We start from the raw sequence: 19,559 nt of genomic DNA, 5'->3' as shown, positions 1-19,559 counted from the left end.
ATATCTAAAAATACTACTGAGACTTCCTATGTACTGAAAATATGGCCTACTGCATCAGATCTGACAAAATAGTCATGAATATGTTCAAGAATAAGTAACAAATAAACAAAAAATGTTGCCTATGTCAAACCGAAAGTGTGTTTTCCGACTGCTTACGAAGTCGGGCATCTTCGGATTTTTTCGGAAGAATCCTCTTAAACGAGGCTATAATTTATAAATAGATGCAAAGTATATTATATGTCCAAACGGTAACGTGCTTTTTACAAACTTAGCGCATGGAATTCAACAATTTTGTAACTCACAAAAACTTCATGAAAACCATTCTTATAATACAGGTAATATACAGCTATACTTCAAGTTTTCGGGAGGACAATTTAGGCCCTTCCTAAATAGAAGTGTTTTTACAACTTCGTCTGCAAACTTTTTCAGTAAATCTTTTCAGCATAGTTTTAAGAATATAAATGAATAACTGTCTTACACTGCAGAAACAAAATGTGATTAAGATGTACCTAAATACACCGATTTGTGTGCATATGGCTACATTACTTTAATAAGATTTTAGACATTAAACTCATTGTCTTGGCTTCATATATGCCACTGTCAATTTTAAACCTAAATTTTGTACAGCTCATATTTTGCGTGCAAGTCGTGTATAATTACCATCATGAAAATACAATTTTAAAATTACATGATCCCGAAGAATTTCCGACCGATTACGGAAAAAACGATAAAAACGAAAGTAGGACAAAATGACCACCCATGTCAGTCTAAGAAAATACAGAAACAATCATTTGCTTCTCTGTACATGTGTTGATTTCAATGGAATGTTGCACGGTCATCGTAATGTTTAGTACTATATTTCAAAATGGGTAGTCTTTTTTAAAGATTAATGTCTATTCATTTGTCTTTATTTTGCACCTTTAAGTTATTCATAAACGGTCTCAAGAGACCTGAACTGATAACAAAATATGCACATTAATGTTTACCAGTACAACTTAACGAAATAAAAGCAGTCAGAAGTATTAAGCCTAAATATGTCACATCGTTATCACAAATGATTCACACAAAGTGAAGACCATTTAACTATATTTAAATAGTATTAGAAATCTTACCTGATTTCTGTCTGCATAACGTTGATTAAGATTTCATTTTGCAACTTCCATGAACACTGCAATTTGTGATATACTTCGTACATTTCTTTCTCCGCTATTTCTACGCACATTCCATTTGTTACAAGGGAAATCAAGTCATCATAAGTATCCTGCAATGTATAGCTTACATGTAATGATATGTATTTATTTTGTTTTATGGTTACGTTTATTCCAATGTTAAAAAAATTAAAGTATTTTTTTTATTTTTTGTCGGCTTTAATGTCGCGAAGATACAGTTATAGGTCATATGGCAACTTTCAAGCTTTGATGTGGAGGAAGAGCCAAAATGCCCCTCTGTGCATTATTGCATTACGATCGGGCACCTGGGCACCGACCTTCCGTAAGCCAGCAGGATGGCTTCCTTATATGAAGAATTCAACGCCCCGAGTGAGACTGTAACCCCAAATCGAGGGAGGGGTGGGGGGGGGGGATGGGGGGGGGGGGGGGTGATTAAATGATTTGAAGTCCAATTGGCCACAGAGGACCCAGAAATTTGAAGTAAATATGCCAATATTGCTGCAGTGTTTTAAGAACTTACTTCAAAGCAATTGCAAGGTTTCAAGTAATATTTATTAAAGAAATTATAATTACACGAATGACAAATAGAGGTGTACCCGTACAAATGTTACGATATAGCTGCCGAAAATCCGTAACCGGTTAAAAGTAGCTTATCTGCATAGAGGCCTGGTTCAGGGAGGCAAGGGCAGGTATCCTTTAAAAAAAAGCAAATTAAGGATAGTCAGAACAATTCTTTGGTGATTTACCGTTACATCACTAAACCATATATAATTGTTGTAGATAGTGTTGTACTGTATAGTAGCTATTCGGCAACTATCTATGTTTACATGCCATTAGTATACAGTTCGTCAAACAAATCAACACGCCAGAAAAGAAAGTGTGGAATCTGGATAAAGAAAAATATAATTGTATATAATGTATATACATTGTGAAATTCAAGATTTGTGGCTAGGTTTTCAAGTTGATACTTGTTGTTTACTCGTTTGGTGAATTGTCTTTGATCATTATTTGTATGTGTATGTTGATGAGTTAATTCCAGTTTTCTTTCGAGGGATATATGCTTAGATTCGGCTGTGTGACGGCGCTATTTTCCGCATATTAGGAAATGCCCCACTTTTGTATTTTTTCACATGTACGTTGAACAGTCACACATTGATGAAGACCAAATCGCTGGGGCATTTGAATCCATTAAATGTCCAATATATTTGACTCGGGTCTGTAAAAGCAACTCCATATTTACGCCTCAATTAAATTTGTTAAATCTATTTAATTTCCTTTTCCTAAAAATGTACTGTAAATTTTACGTCAACATCATTGACCCGCTTGAAACGTACCAGACATCACTTAACTATTGCTTAAACTGAAAGACTTACCGATATATCTGAACCGCTTGGATGGACCTTGCCGTGGACTCAATTATACAAAATAAGAATATCAACTCAAAGCATCGACTCGGTTTAATTAGTATGAGTAGTAATGAAATATGTAACACCCCTTGCTTCGAATTCCCTAGGAAATCTGATAATAGTAAGCTGTCCCGATAATAAAAAAATAAAGCAACCCTTAAGCCAAATAAGGGGTTCATTTAGTATTCATCAAACACCATATGTTCGTAAAAGAATTGTCAATTGTTTACAAGCCTTGTAAACCAGAGAAATAAAGAATCAAAATAATGTAATGTAGTTTCAAGTTAACAACAAAAGGATTGATTTACTTAATATGTGTCAAAGATACTCCAGTTTTGTTTTAAATTAAATTAAAATGCTAACGTACATCTCTGGCACCATGGAGAGGGCTTTGTCGTTAAATCACCTAGACACCCATATAGGTCCTGTGACCCCGTCATGAGTAGTATTGCCCCTATGTTTCTACGCCCATGGACAAAAGGTATATAAACATTACATATTACAACAGTGATGAATAAATAGATATAAATAGAGGCAAATTGGCTGTATATCGTTCACACGCGTAACAAAAATAGACAGGTAACGTATAACGAGAGGCTTTAATGAAAGTGTATAAGTTTTTTTTTATGATTTGTCATACTGTAGCCGGCAATAGATAACGCTAAGCTAAATACGTGTTACACCTAACGCCACGAAATTTTGTTTTTTAACTTGATTACTTACGGATTGTTAGAACTAACACACATGCCCGTGCTTTGACATCTAAATTTCGTAAACATTGTCTATGTAAGCTGGTGTTTCAGTAACAAATGATAGAAACGAATTGAAACTTCACACATTTATTCATTCGGAAAATTAGAAGCGCAATTGCAAAGCTCTAAATTGCATTTTTTTTTACAAAAGTATGCACCTTCTTACGATTTAGCATTTTTTTTTGTTTCGTTCTTACATTTAAGCTTGGTACCAACTAATGGAAATAAATTGAACTTTACACAATCATTGACTGTAATAAGGCTTGAATATATAGTACAGGTTCCATAATACTCTTGACCAGGATGTGCTAAAATTTATCGTTGTGGTTCTCCGACAACTCTTACTTCTAAAGCAAACAATATTATCCGCAAAATGCAGACCCAGATCCAGAAATATTTGACTGGGGGCACCAGTCCAGAATGCAGATGTCACCGCGAGGTAAATAGCAATGAAAGCAGGTAGGTATGAGTAAGGGGCCTCTTTACAGTTTTGGGGTGGAAGAGGGTGTTTTTGAAGTACAGGTATGAAATAGTGGCCGCTGGACTTTATGAAAATTCCTCATTTTAGGGGAGTCAAGGACGCTTTCAACTGGAACTTCTTGAAAACCTGGCATGAAAATATGGCCTTTGGTGCATTTTAAGTCTGAAATTTGAGGTAGTTTTATTCCTATGCCAAAATATTAGGATGCGTACTTGAGGAGTATACTTCACTTCTCAGCAAGACCTTCGGCCCGGCCCTTGATCCGGGCCTGAAACGGGTTATTGCTTTTATTTCAAAATTGAAACAAATCTCTAGGATTTGTTGGTTCTTTTTCTTGTGGGGGAATGGGAGTGGGGGCTGTTTCTCAGGGTAAATATCCTAGATCACACTGGTTTTTCTGTGTAAACATGTAACTAAAAGCTTATCATGAAAATCTACAGACCGCCTAACACGACGAAAATGTTGCTGGCTTGGTTTGATTAGCCGCTCGTGGACGGTAACGAAACTGCAAGCTACCGTCCACGACCTCTAGCCATGGGTTGACCAAAATTCAACAACAACAAAAAAAACAACAAAAAAGCAAATTTAGATACATCCGTAGTCGTGATTATACGGCAGCACACATAGAACCTAAAATGATACGTAGAATGCGATTCCATGTAAAGCGGAGCATGACCCAAAGTAAAGATAAGGGGATGAAATGGCAAAACTGCACAAACTTGGTTTTAGAGAAAAAGTTTGAGGTCATGGTATCTGCATTTGATCGAACCTGCCAAAAGATAAAAAGGAAAAATAAGTATTAACAGAATAAAAAGCAGGCACTATATCCACCATATCCACGGACTGATTAAACAATACCCAAACATATGAAGGCGGCAAATGTGAGCCAAAGAAGTCGAAGTATTTGTTGGCAAATGCTGAAAAACTCAACAGTACACCTAAGTTAACGTAAACATGATAAATGTTGTTCTGAACATACCTGAAAATATCAAAATATAAAAGCTCTCATTGAATGAAAGCTGAACGTGCAAAGATTCTTTTGACTGTGTCAGTTCATGGTAAAGTCAGTGTTAAGCAATTCTGCTATTCGACCATGGGTACATGTATGTATTTCAAATCAATTAAACACGCACGTGGTAAATGATTTGCAAGACATGCACTCACAACTGCGGCCATGAGTTCTAATGCTGGTCATGGCATCAATATCATGAAGTAGAAAAATGAGAGGTCTTTCCAGAACATTCGCTCTGTACGTCGTCGACGTGGCGAACAATATTTGTGTCAAGTTCTTCAAAGTAATTCAAGGGATTCAACAGTTACAGAGCGGACACTACATTGGTAACTACAAAACGGACGGACGGACAGACGGACCCCTTTGTCATAGTATAATACGCCCCCATCGGGCGTATAACAAACGTTAGAAGGAAGTGATGTCTCAGACACAACGTCCAACTATCGATAGACTTCACGCGCAAAGGAGCGCCAACAAGAAATCACCTTTAAACAGAGACACAATAGCAGCACTCAGTTGTTATGTGCTATTAATGTGACTACAAAGTCCTATAAGACGGGATAAAAGCTATGTGGAAGTATAAGCAAAATCATGTGTCAAGCCCACAGTAAATGCATATATACAAGTGTGGTTTACAACTGATATTATTACTATTTAATTCGAATTATGTAAACGCTAAGTTAAACTAGTAATAATTGTTTCCTAATCTACAACCAACATAGCATTACGTATAGAAAAATGATGGAGAAATTGATTTTAAACAATACAATACCTGTTCAGTTCGATGAAAGATCCCCTCTTCCTCTGTCATCTTTCTCATTTCATTATGAACGTCAGACGAAACACACCTGAGAGCAAGTAAGAAAATTCAGTTATCAGACATGCTGCAATACATGTATCCAAAACAGTTACAAAATGACATAGTTAATGTACAAAAATAGTAGTGATAGGCGACAATCGGTGATAATCGGACAATCGTCGGCGTGGCATTCATGATTGCGATCGCCGACTTCACTTTTCCCTGACCGATTAATTACTTTGCACTCTAAACGGATGATTTAGTTGTTGCTGACCTCTTTCAGTCTGGTATTTACGGTTCTTTGTGGGTAATAACGCTGATTGAATTTTCCGGAAACTACTCTTTTACAAAATGGCTTCCAACACGTTTGTTGAACAAGTCTCGGAAGAACTCGAGGTCATGTATGATTATCTCTAGCACCAAAGCTGCTTCAAGATGCCCGAAGGTATATAGCTTTTGCAAATTAAGCTGGGGAAACCATCAAGCCAAACTAAGTAGATGGCAGTATGTACAGCATGTCATAAGACAAACAAACGTTATATATATATATATATATTGAGCTTTTTATTTAAATGCGATCTTTCTTAATTAATAAAAAACTTATTTAGGAAAATACTACAAACTTTACCAAAGAAGTACAAATATACATGTGTATACTCAGCGTCACTGAAAAATTACCACCCTAATGGCCCTTATATTTTTAAAATCGCACTGCACTTTGTTAAAAACATAACACGATTACATTTTTGACGTAACGGAGACGCCATTTACGTAAAGATTTGTCAAATTTAACTAACTGCATTTGAGGCACGGGCTGGAAGTGCAAAATGACATTTTTCCAGCAATGTCGAAATGTACGAAACTTCTATCGCAAATATTCACTGCACTTGAAAGTTAGTCGACAGACTACAAGGAATACGTTAAAATTCCAGAATATGCTTGCTAAGAATGCCACGTTTAAGGCACGATCTACGCCATCTGCCCATTGACATGGTTGACGCCAAACTTCCATGTCGTGAAATTGCACGCCGTATGAACTGTTCTCACCTGACAGTCATGAAATGGGTTAGGAGATATGATCAGACGAGTTTATGAGTAATAGACCGCACAAGGCCATAAAAAAGTGCCGTAGATATTGTATAAACAAGTTAAGAGGTACGTACTCTGTATATATCAAGTGGTAACTTTTTATAAACGTCGAGTATATTTTTTTAATTTTAAGTCCTTTTAATTTCATATAAAAAATATATGAAGTTAATATGTGAAAATACTATCTGACAATGATAGCTAATATTCAAATCTTTGGAAAATATTAGGGATAGCAAGTATCGAAAATAGGATTTAAGAACATTTTTTAAAAACGTCTTAAAATGCACTTTGTTCAATGCATTATTATAACAGCAAATTCAACACCTCTTCATCATTTTCATTACCATACTTAGCACAGAGACATTTGATGATGACCCGTCAAGAATTAGTCACTACGCTTTGCTAAATAATAATGCGATGACTATAGAAGTGTGAAACTTTTCCTTTTAAATCCTTTGGAGTAGATGTTTGTCAGTCATACTAAAAGTTATACTTTTGTTACTCTGTATTTGGACAAGTTATTTAGCTATTGAAATCTTGGATTGACACTTTATTTTTATTTTAGTAGACCATTATTCTGTTTTTAATTTTAGAGCTTATCTCAGTCAGGATGAATTTTTTTATTTTCTGGTACTTTGAGATCATGGAGTCCATTCAAAATATGTGTTACAGTAATAGAGTTCCTCTTACCCTTTGCTCTTTGGTACCCCATCCCAATTTCACTTTAAGTAAATATCATATTAAATGCACTTTTATGGTTTACGTTGTAGTGCGACTGTTTTTAAAGAATATGGCATTCCCTTGTACATTCGTCCTTGTTCCCTTTGAATTCCTTCACACCCCAACCCCGGCCCAATTTCGCCTCTTGCCGTTTAATTCCCCTCCATTAATATTTAGCGTAATTAAACATGTACTTGTTGGATGTCTCAACAATGCGTCTGAAATATTTTTCCATTTCGGCTTCATTTTGTTGTGGGCCTGCTGTGTATCTGGGGCTTTATTTTTGGTGTTCTTGGTTTCCGAGAAATCTACCCTTAACTATTATCTTTTGTAATCAACATTTGAAAATTTTACATTACAGGATATTTGTGGCTGGTTTACTTCACGTAGTATGGTTCTGACTATGTTTGTTGTGCAGAATGGTTCCATAGAGTCTACATTCACATTTAAATGTTTGGTTATGTAGTCATTTTTAAGAGAATTTATTTATTTAGAAATTTGACAGAAATAGTGGAACACTACTACGCTGCGTGATTTTGGTAGTATGTAGTAATTAAATCAAAGACATTGTCAGTTCACACGTCATGCACGTAGCTCAAATGCTACGTCAAAAGAAGACAGTTAATTGCATTTATATACTGACAACAAAAAGAAACTGTACACTTGTAAAAGAAATAAGCTTCTATCCTATATTGAAAGAAATATTGGCAAATTCGGTATCAAAATGTTTGAAATTCTTTTTTTACCCGATGTCTTATCTTTTTATTAAAATTCAGGTAATACTAGTGCATTGCTTTACGTTTAAATGAAGTAGTGTATAAAAGTAAAAGCTGCAAATCTGATTTGTTTTCTATATGCTTACTTGCTTTCAGGTATTTGCCAAGAAACATGGACATCAATCAATATCTGTTATGTCCTCCTCTTCTACGGATCAAGGCGAACGCATTGATATGATGTAACGTCTTATAATATTGTCGGGCATGGCACTCAATTCATAAATTAATGCGATAGTCAGATCATTCATATTTTTTAAGACATGGTATTTCTTGGCTCCCCGCCCCAGCAAGTCCTGCAAGTGTTCAACGGGGTTCATGTCCAGAGAGCGAGCCGGCCCCGGAAAGACGTAACGTTGTGTCTAGCGAGAATAATTCTAGTAAGTATAGCTGTGAGTGGCCTTGCGTTGTCATGCAGGGTTTTGTTGTAGGAAGAAAACATCTACTGGGGCGTTTAACATTGTTAACATAACTCTAGGCATTTAGATTTCCATGAATAACCACAAGGTCTGTTTTCCTACCACCAATGTACCTGCACAGACCATAAAAATTAGAAAAAGTGGAAACTTCACAGATCGCCCAACACGACAATAACAAAAATGTTGCAGGCTCGGTTTGATTGAGCCTGTTCATGGACGGTAGTGGAAATGCATGCCACCGTCCACGCCCTCTAGACCCGGGTTGAGCAGAACTCCACATTTACACATGTTAAAAGTACAAAAAGCAATTTAGAGTCATCCGCAGATGTATTCAAACGGCGGTGAACATGGAACCTACAATAGTACACGTGTTGAGGCGTGTAATTCCATGAAGAGCGGCGTCTGGTCCCCATATAAAGTAAAGGGTTTAAGACTTCCACCTCCAAAACAATCTCGGTCTAACAAACAATTTTGAGTGAAACGTTCGCCTAAATGCAAGGAGTCTACTGTCAAAAAATGCCAAGGTTAAAATGCGACTCACCACTAAAGAATACCCTAGACCACATAGCATGGTTCAAGAGTAAATGACGGTGGGCCAAGACCAGACGGAGATTACGATGTCGATTACTAAGGATCTGACTAACATAAGGTCTCCTAGCCCTTAATGGATTTGGCAAGGAGCCGGTTAAGAACCTTATTCACTGCTCTACTTCAGTGTTTGCTTGTTGCAGTTTTAAATATGCGATGTAAGTGCGTTAACGTTATGCATCTTTCCTGACGTGCCGTTGTCACCTTTTGCCTGCCGGATCGTGAAATATCTCTATCGCTTCCGTTTTGACCATAACGTTGTTGAAGGTTTATGATGATATTAATGTAACAGTTAAATTGCCTAGCGACGTCAGAGACGCTGACGCTGATGCCAGTTGCATAAGTGCCTGAATTCGCGCATTTTCCTGAAGCATGGCATTTCGTATACGAGTGAAATTCAAATGAACTGTGATTTCGGTAAGTAGCATGGATGGCACGTGCAAAAAGATGCAAAATAGCCTTCGGTCTGTTTTAAGAACACTCACGCGCTTAGATATTGGGTTAATTAGTGCAATGTATGGAAGAATATGTTTTTACTCATAATATATAATAAAATCTATCATTTTAAACTTAATAACGAAATGGTTACGCTAAATATAAAAGTGCACAGTTTCTTTTTGGTGTCAGTATATTTTACTATTTTTTAGCTTGAAAGAAGCTGATTCAAATATTTTGAGTCATGCCCAATTTATAAGACATAAGGATGGTAATGTTTGCAGTACTATAATGTAATAACTGTTCTAAGTTAATGTTAACTTATATAAATATTGTTAAGTTGAGGACTATGGACAACAAATGATCATATCTTTGATTGTTACACCAGCATTTTACGTGGAATTCTTCGATTTTTTTCTTACTTTTGCAAATTTCGAATATAAAACCTAAACTATATATTATTCAACTTTGTGCTATTGGATAAGTTTTGCTAAAACTTAGGTATTTTGCAGGATCTAAGGAAATGCACCGGGAAGTATAATAATATAAAAAGTACGATATTACAAAAAATTAAATTGACTTCCTTGAATGTATTTCATGAATGTTAACATATTTAACAATATTACAAGCATAAATGATGTGTCCGTCGGTCGAAAATAATATTTTCCTTACATATCAAATGAAAGATTGTTTTTCTATCCATAAAATTGCTTTATATGACATGGGATCCTACGTTTTTGGAAACCTTAATATTAACCAATCTGCATGTTACGGCCCATTTAAGAACTAAAATCAACTCTGACCGGTAAATGTGACCATAATGTTTGAGACAATGGACTGTGGTTTTCGCCCAAAACTCTGTCTTATTCAGATAAATATTTCTGCCAAATATAAAAACAATTGCTCCATACATGTCAAAGCCTTTGTCTAGTCAAAATCTGACGGACTAACGGAACCATGCAAATACATACACAAGCATGTTAATACAAAAATACAACTATTGTGGCTGTATCTATGCAAAACTTTGTAACACTGATTTAAATTTTTGTATGTTTAGACAATGTTTAGAAAATGTTAATATTGTAATGTACGTCTTAGATTCATAGTTCGTTCTCCAACTCCACGCTTTGAGTGCCCTCATATAAATAGCCTAATGGTCACGCCTGTACTAAGAAATGTATTCATAAAGGAGGGTGGCTGTCAATTCAACTCCAGAAAGTGAGTGAATGTTAAAAGAGGTTCATTTGAAGGTATGATAGCAGTAGTGTGCATAAAGAAAAGCAAAAGTACATACACTCGTTTTGTTGAACACGACGAAAACTGTTCGAAAAAGATAAAGGCCAATTCATTCTAGATCTACGAACCGTAGCCTATGAGGATTCTTTACCCAGACACATACGTTGCAGTAACAAATATTTACATTAAACAAACCTAGATATCAGAAAATTCATACTAAACACTCTCTCTAATTAAATGTGTCATTAAGAAAATCTAATTCAGTTAGATTTAATTTTTGAATTATTTATACCGAACAGCAAAAGAAAATATCCAGTTTTATAACCGGGCTATTTTTATTAAAACAAAACAAACTTTAATTTATATATCACTTGTGTTTTTCATATCACAATACACACTAGCTTTTTGCACGAAATTCACGTGCGCCTGTAATTAACAATTTTGTTTTGTAAAGTTTTATTTTCATTGGAAATATTGACCATTGACTAACCGGAAAAACAGCAAAACGTTTAAAGAATATTGTTGGTTGCACAGCACGACCGAATCAAGTTTAGCGCGAGTGCCCAATTGGGATGTTAAAATGCAACTGACGCGCAGAAGATATAGACTTTCAAACGGCTATTGTGGGATTACTGACTTCATTGTTGATTGATTTAAAAAAAAAATCACGTGAAGATCTTCAAGTGTAATTTTGGTATGAAGAAACGATTCAAATTTGAAAGATCAATTTTTTATTTCAAAATAAACCAGTTACACATCCGGACAGTTTCTTTTGCTGTTCAGTATATTTGTAATTATCGAAATTTTCACACACTGTCTTTCTGGAAAAAAAGCATTAATAGCATGAGTATTATATAGATCTAGTTGTAAAACAATAATTTCAATTTCAGCGAAAAATAAACTTTTTAGGAATAAAATTCATTCTACTAATACAGATGAGTAGACTGACTGACTGACTGACGGACATCCGTGTTATAAAACGAAACAACGGGAGGACGGACAAACATACAGACTAGCAATGAAATTACAACATTTGACCTGGCAAATTTTGCATACGTTCTTGAGTTTCCCTTTCGAAAGTTAAGATTGAGTGGGATATATGAATACCGGGTATGACATTCGAACCCCACTCACATTCCCGAAAGGTCTACTCGAGGCCCTTTTGAGTGATACTTTATCAATTTTGAGTCAACTCTAAGTTTAAGTAACGACTACGAAGATAGCCCTCAGTATTTATTACAATTACCACAGACAGACGAATGCCACAATATTATGTTACATCTTAACGAATATAAATTGGCGTGTAAACAGTTACGATATTATTAATGTTTTATCAAGCATCAAAATTTATAGCAATACTTTTACTCGCAGGTCTATGTTACGTAATTTAATAAAGGACCTCGGACATTTTTCTATTCAGAATGCCTATCCGATTAAGGAAAAAGTTACATAGGGATAGACTTCTGAAAATGCATAGTTACGATAGTTGAAGACCATTTCTTGATAAATGCGACTTTATTTTACAAGTTTGGACAAAAAAAAAGACTTTATAGACATTTCTCATTCTCTTTTCTATTAAAATATGAATATATTAAATCATTTTTACGTTTTAAACATCTTTCCCACCAGTGACGCAACAAAATAGTTCATATGCCGTTGTAAATAATTATTATATACGTGTGCTGCAAAAATGGCACTTGGTCACAGGTGAGAAAGTGTTTAAAATTGAAGAAAACTACGTACAGGGTGTCAGCAAATAAATTTTACATAAATTTGACACTTATTGCATGTGTTTCCTAAACCTTACATATCTACTGCTTTATTCATTTTTGTAAATATTTAAAGCACAGAAAACACTAAACTTAATAAATAGGGGACATGGAAAGTGAAGTTAAAAAGCAGACAGATCCTTATAAGTATATCTTATGAATTTTTCCATCAGATCTGTTACCTCTTGACAGTCTAAGTCCGTCGATTGAGTGTCATCAGGATTAAGACAACTGCATCTGTCGTAAGTCAAGAACCAAGCAAGTGGCTTTGACATATTACATATGTGTCTTCAACGTAATACAGACGAACTTCTATGAGAATAGTGCCACTTAGGTGCAATATTTTTACCTTTTGTAGGACACAATTGCAGCGAACCTAGAATGCATTTTAAGAGCAACATTTGCTTTTATTCGATCCAGCATCCTATACCCTAACAGAACTACACCAGACACCATCTCATATACTAACCTAGTTGCTTCCAGAACGTACACTTACACCCATAGAACTAATACTGACTCGCCCAGAACTAACACTGACACCCCCAGAATTAACATCAATTCGCTCACACGTCAGAAACTTATTTCGAAGCCAACCGAAATACTAGTAAGGACCTCAAAGAACTACCACAGACACACCTAGAATATCTATATAAATGTTGATACTAGCTAGTGAAGTTCTGTTCCACTGATATAAAATGCTAAAAGTAAGGCATCCCTGAACCCGCAGTGGAATAGGCAGTCTCCTGCACCCCTCCGTTTCAACTGAAAAAGACCAACTACGCAAATGTACGGCCAGCTACACCACTGCATTTATTCAATAATAATCCTCCATATAATGCCCGGTCAGTATTGTACATGTGTATAAATACAGTATAGCAATAGATGTATAGAAAACAAACAATAGGATATGATTAATGCATTAATTAGTGTTATCATGGGCACTCGGGTGGAAATATCTGAAGTACAGTTAGGGACCAAATGTTTTGTTCAACTTTTATTTTTTCCATTTCGTTTATTTTCAAAAATGTCAATAAAACTGATAAGCTGCATGGTATCAGTTTATTTATTGTGTTAAAATATTTCATAGTAAATATACATTAAATACATATGCTTATTTTAACTAAAAATACACATTTTAAAATTTTTCAAAAGTATGACCCTTAGTTACAAACTACTCGAATTTCAAGAAAACGAATATAAAATTAAACTATTTTTTGTGACAGTTCGATAGGAATATAACTTATTTATCGGTATTTGAAGCTGTTATATAAAACTATCAGCTACTGAAGTCAAGAAATAGCAATGAACTTAGGGCAAAATCCCTAGCATAATGTCCAATGTCCTTTATAATGTTAATGAAAGATGCAGTAATCTAAAATACTGTTCTCGGCAAATTTTACGAGATTGATCATAACTTTTGGTGGTTTTGAGAACAACTCGTGAAGATTTGTACGTTACATTATAAAATGACATGATTTTTTACCTTATTTCGGAATCAGTAAATGCTTTTGAACAATTCATTTGAACGCCAGTTTCCGAATCTGTTTCTTCTGAAATGCACCGTTCCCGTGTATTTTCATCAACCATGGCCAGCGTATCATTACCTACAGTCTGTATAAACAAATACAATACACAATTATTATTTTTATTAAATATCAGTTAATGGGCAAATTTATATTCTAGTTTATAACTTAGGCATAGTTACCACTACGCTAGAACTTAAGGCGATAATTATCGGACATAGATCAGAAAGCTATGGACTTGTTTATTACGTTTATAAACAGCTATTTTCCGATTAAACAGAACAAAATAACTTAAGAACAACCATTTGAACTATATTGAAAGTGAACCTTGTAAGAGCCTTAAAGTTAAAGTTTTTTTTTAAGATCGCAGAAAAATGAAGCTTAGTTTACGCAGGCTTTTATTTCCGCGATTTTTTTTTCAAATCGCGAATTTCTTGAATATTTCAACGTCTTTAAAGTTTCTATACAGTATTTTAAAAGAAAATAGCCTACACTCTTTAAGTAAAGTTTCGTAGAAATATTGTGTTTTAAAGGTAACAAAAGTGTATGGCACCTTGTATTATCTGGATACTATTCCTAGTATGCATAATCCGTTTTTTTTTTGGTCAATTGGTGGGTACTATTTATCCTAGGGAGCTTCAGTTAATTAAAACTAACAATTCGGATACTAATGTTTCTTTTTTAGATTTACATCTCTTTATTTATGACAATATTATACATACCAAAATTTATGACAAGAGGGATGATTTTAATTTTAGTATTGTAAATTTTCCCTATTTGGATAGGGATGTACCTCTAGCTACATCTTATGGGGTATATATTTCTCAATTAATTCGGTTTGAGTGTGTAGTTATGTCAAGCATTTCAATGAACGTAATCAATATATTACAAGTAAACTTCTTCAGCAAGGCTACAGTTATTACAAATTGCATAAAAATTTTGCTAAATTTTACTATCGTAAATCTGATTTAGTTTTAAAATTCAATAGTAATTTTAAGACACTTCTGCGAGAAGGTATTTCTAAACCTGTTTTTTTAATGGGGATGTGGTTTACAAACTTCGTAAGATCTTGGATCATGGTAATTTTCCATATGTATTTGGCAAAATTATAAAACGTTTTATTAAAAGAGGTTACGACCCAACTGTTTTTAGGAGGCTGCGTTTTTGGTGCGTGGCATTCCCTGTTTGATATTTGTCTTTGTTTTTTATACATTTAAAGGCGTTCACTAGAATTCGGGGCGACATTTTTAACAATGATATAATTTCTTTAAACGTTAGAGAGTGAAGAACAAACATCTAAGAAACAAAGAGTCTGCAATAAAATCATAGATCGCCGGTTATTTGCCCTTAGAAACATCATTTTCCCCCAAAATGCCGTTAGTTCCCCGTGTCAATTGAAAAAATGTCCAGGCACGGCAAATGACACAGAAAGTAACATAACTTTACCCGTCCTTATCTAGTATTAGCAAAATCGAAATGATATGTATGTCAATCAAACGGTTTATCTGTCGAAAGAAGCAGTGTTTTCGAAAGAGTTACAACGTTGGCAAAACTCGTCTTAATACCTTTCTCGTGTATTTTAATCAAGTTCAGCCTAGTCTATGTAGTCTACTAGTACGAAAGTTGCTAAAAGATGCTGCTAACAGAAACTCCGCAAGATGATAAAAAGATACTGTTGTCATTGTTTAGACCCTAAGCAAACAGGCAGTCTGGTGGGTTTTCATTAATGTTGGGGGAAACACATTGCCTTTGTAATATGAGCATGACTTTTATTGTTGTATTTAGTGACATAATCATTGACAAAATTGACTTCTAAATATCGATATATGGAATGAAATATACTGCATACACATGGTTATGCTTTAAGTCAGGCTTATCTAATTTACAGATTTGTTCTTCCAAAATGACTGAATTGCCAACATAGCTCAGATGTTATCAAAATCATTATTCCGATAAATGTCTAATCAAGAATATAGACTCTATATGGTACATTTAAGTTAGGTGATGAGGGAAGACAAAGATGTACAATAAATCAAACACAATAAACATCATTTTTGTACCGCCTAGGGACCTATAGTTAAAAGGAACAAGATAATTATATCCCAAGTGTTATATGTTTACGATAACGGTGGTGTATTTTCTTCGATGTGTTTTGTTGCTGATGATGTGTTCTTCTCCTCCTTTACATGAAAACAGCTTTTGAATACGCAGCAATGAATATTGACTCAACAGTTCACTGCTATAAACACCTTTATCATTTTATACAGCCGTGGCCTGATCAACTGATATTTCACAAACGGTAATGTTCTGCAATCAGCAATCTCTCAAGTAAGATCAGTGTACTGATATTGCTAAAATTAAGCATGTTAGCATGTTAGAAACCTACATTATGATTATAGAACAATGATACTTTAAAATATAAGTCACCTGGGTTCAAATGCCAGTTAAAGTCTGATTATCAGGTCACATTTGTAAAAAGTTTGACTATAATTATGCATATCAAACAATAAACGCATAAATAAATAACTTTAAATACTAAAAATCAAGGTACATTTTGTATTATAAAAAGTCACTTTTTATTCCAGACTCACGTACTGTGTAATACTTTTGGCGACTAATGTTCATAGTCATACCTATACGAACATGAGAGAGCATTGTACGTTTAAGGAATTACATTGTGAGTTAAAAATTTAATACATAGAAACAACGACAATCCTTAACAAATGTGCAGCTATCATTAACAAATGCTTTAACATAAATAGTAGAATAAAACTTACTTTTATGCAATCCATTAAACGTAACACAGTAATTTGTGTAATTATGAGAATTAGCTGGCATGACATTTTTGGAGCCAGATGAGACATTAAAAATAAATAATGTAAATTTTGCAAATCGAAAGAAAAAAATCGTCATTTACGACAAACACTGCACCACATTCACAAAAATACATCACAAATAGAATAACCACCTCATCCAAATTTAAGGCCAAGCATTGTTAAGATTCTTTTATAAAGACCAACTTACAGTTAGATACAGTCCTCAGTCATGTAAACTTCAGCATAAATCTCAGTCTGTTTGCTTAATTCCACTATACTCATTTATAACACTACTTATATCGCATTGAATATCATATACGAGGGCTCTTCAAAAATAACGTAGACTCTAGCTTTCACGAGGGGCGTTCAATATGTAATGTTATTCCGTGAGTAGTTCCGTAACCGCTGGATATTTTTAGATGCGGTTTTCGGCACATTGTAGTGCAATTTATTGGGAACACAATGATATATAAATTATAAAAATCGGCAGGTTCAAAGTAAAAATGAAATCATTTTAATGATGTATGTGCTTTAATAACGCTAAACAAGAAATATACTATCATAATTTGCAGTCTTTCTACTAACTGCACTGTAAATTTGACGCGATTATGATCATGCATTCAAGAGTTACGCTTCCTCGAAAACAATCACTTACATGGACCCGGCGCACGACGATTATATTTTAACGACGCTAACGACGTCGATGCTTTCATTAAGTCTGCATTGATTCTTATTTATAAATTTATTTTATAAATTTTCATGAACAATACTTAAGCCAAAACAAGTTGTTTGGTTAGAATACTAAATATGTATGAACACTTACGGCACGCATCTCAGACAGGGTACTCAACGTGAGTACTTGATCTTTATCTATGGCGTCATACATTGGCGTTAACGTTAATTCGCAGTTTTTCCGTTTTCTCCCTCGATCGCCGCTGTCTTTAAGCAATTCTGGACCATATGAGAATCGTTTATACCACTTTATGGTAAAGACACAGATAACTGAAATTGCTGTTGCGTCTGCTTGATTGACTTTACATGCATCATAAACAGTAATACTCACTTAGTTCAAACGTTGTTGACTTCCGTCTCGCACGTCTGAATGACGCCATACTCTAAGTACATGTACCCTTGGCGTGTTGCTGCACTTTCGCGTATTTTTGGGCAAAAGTGTACTTTTAGCTGCGAATATTAGAGATCGAATTCAAATCGCGACACATCAAAAAGCGAATGCGCCGGTTATGCGTAGCAATGGTCATAAAAACGTTCGACGCGCTTCGCCTATCAGCAAAAATGTTGAAAAAATATATAACCAAATAACAGAGAGATTCCGAATTACAACGATATATTTCACATTATTATTTACACAATAAGCAGCATTTGACAGCAAACGTCTACGTTATTTTTTAAAAGCCCTCGTATATACACACTTTTACTTAAGAAATAATATATCTCATTTATTTGTCGCTGAATAAATCATTGTTTAGAGTTCAGATGTATGTTTTATTTAAGAGCAAATCACTGAATGAAATATATTATTTTGATTCTAACACGTTATCAAGTACTTTAAAGTACAGTCATGACGGCATTCATTAAATATTTGCCCGTTTTCAATTGGTTTCCAGAGCGCAGCTATGCCGATGTTGTATAATAATTCACTGTTTTCAGCCTTCTTTGATTAATAGAAAAATAAATAGGATCGTGTTAGAATAATATTTTCGTTAAACTTGTGCCTTCATATTGTTAACTGTTTCTATATAAAGAGTATTTGTAGATATTTGATTAATTTCGAAAAGATGTCATTAATCTTTTGATTCAGAATAAGTTATTATAACTATGAATGAAGTTTTGATTTTTTAAACGCACTTAAATGTTTTGCTGTAAACTAAGTTTTGTGTCTCTAGGAGGAGCTCCGCATTTATACTTTATTAAGATATGTTTTATCAAGCATAAATTTATATGCTTTGTTTTTAACATTCATATATTTCTCAGTAGGATAACAAAGCATGTTTTTTTTTTGCGTTTTGATGCCATTACCAGAAATCAAATAATTGTTACCAAACCGCATTATCAAGTGAGTTAACCTTCTCTTATCCGCGAAGAAGGCTGTAGATATCTAGAATATATATTGATTTGGCGTTGTCCGTCCGAAGCCATATCTAGGAAGTGGTTAGAAATATTTCAATAAAACTTCATATACTTGTTTATCTATATTAGTTAAGACGCCCGTCAAGTTTTCGTCAGATTGCCCAAGTAACACTAGAGTTATGCCTTAGAAGTTTCTAGTGTTAACTATATAGGGTACTATAAATATTCAACTGGAAAATTTTACAACAAGCATGAACTTTTCTTCTGATGTCACGTCCAACCCCTACCAAACAAATAGCTGTCAATCATCGACCAATCGATAATAAGTTTATAGATAAACTAGATAGCACTAAAACTGTATGCAAACAGCTCGGGTATACAACTTCTTCTCGACGATTACTTAAAATATTAGGAAACAATTGTCTCCCTTTTAAAATGAATGCCATTTGTACTTAAAATAATCGGAAAAAGTTATCTCTCTTTG

At 34.5% G+C, this 19,559-nt stretch overlaps 1 protein-coding gene across 1 annotated transcript in view; it reads right to left on the bottom strand.

Moving 5' to 3' along the window:
- The window catches only part of LOC128554703 (uncharacterized), a gene marked incomplete at its 5' end in the record, with an annotated part of 46,895 nt that overhangs the window by 8,300 nt on the left and 19,036 nt on the right, over positions 1 to 19,559 (bottom strand). The window contains 3 exons of the mRNA XM_053536014.1: positions 1,113 to 1,261; positions 5,593 to 5,668; positions 14,132 to 14,259. Coding sequence (XP_053391989.1) covers positions 1,113 to 1,261; positions 5,593 to 5,668; positions 14,132 to 14,259 — 353 coding nt within the window. The remainder of the gene's footprint in view (positions 1 to 1,112; positions 1,262 to 5,592; positions 5,669 to 14,131; positions 14,260 to 19,559) is intronic.

Source organism: Mercenaria mercenaria, unplaced genomic scaffold, assembly GCF_021730395.1.
Source record: "Mercenaria mercenaria strain notata unplaced genomic scaffold, MADL_Memer_1 contig_665, whole genome shotgun sequence".
In the NCBI taxonomy this organism is placed as follows: Eukaryota; Metazoa; Mollusca; class Bivalvia; order Venerida; family Veneridae; genus Mercenaria; species Mercenaria mercenaria.
This window is presented reverse-complemented; position numbering and strand designations above follow the sequence as displayed.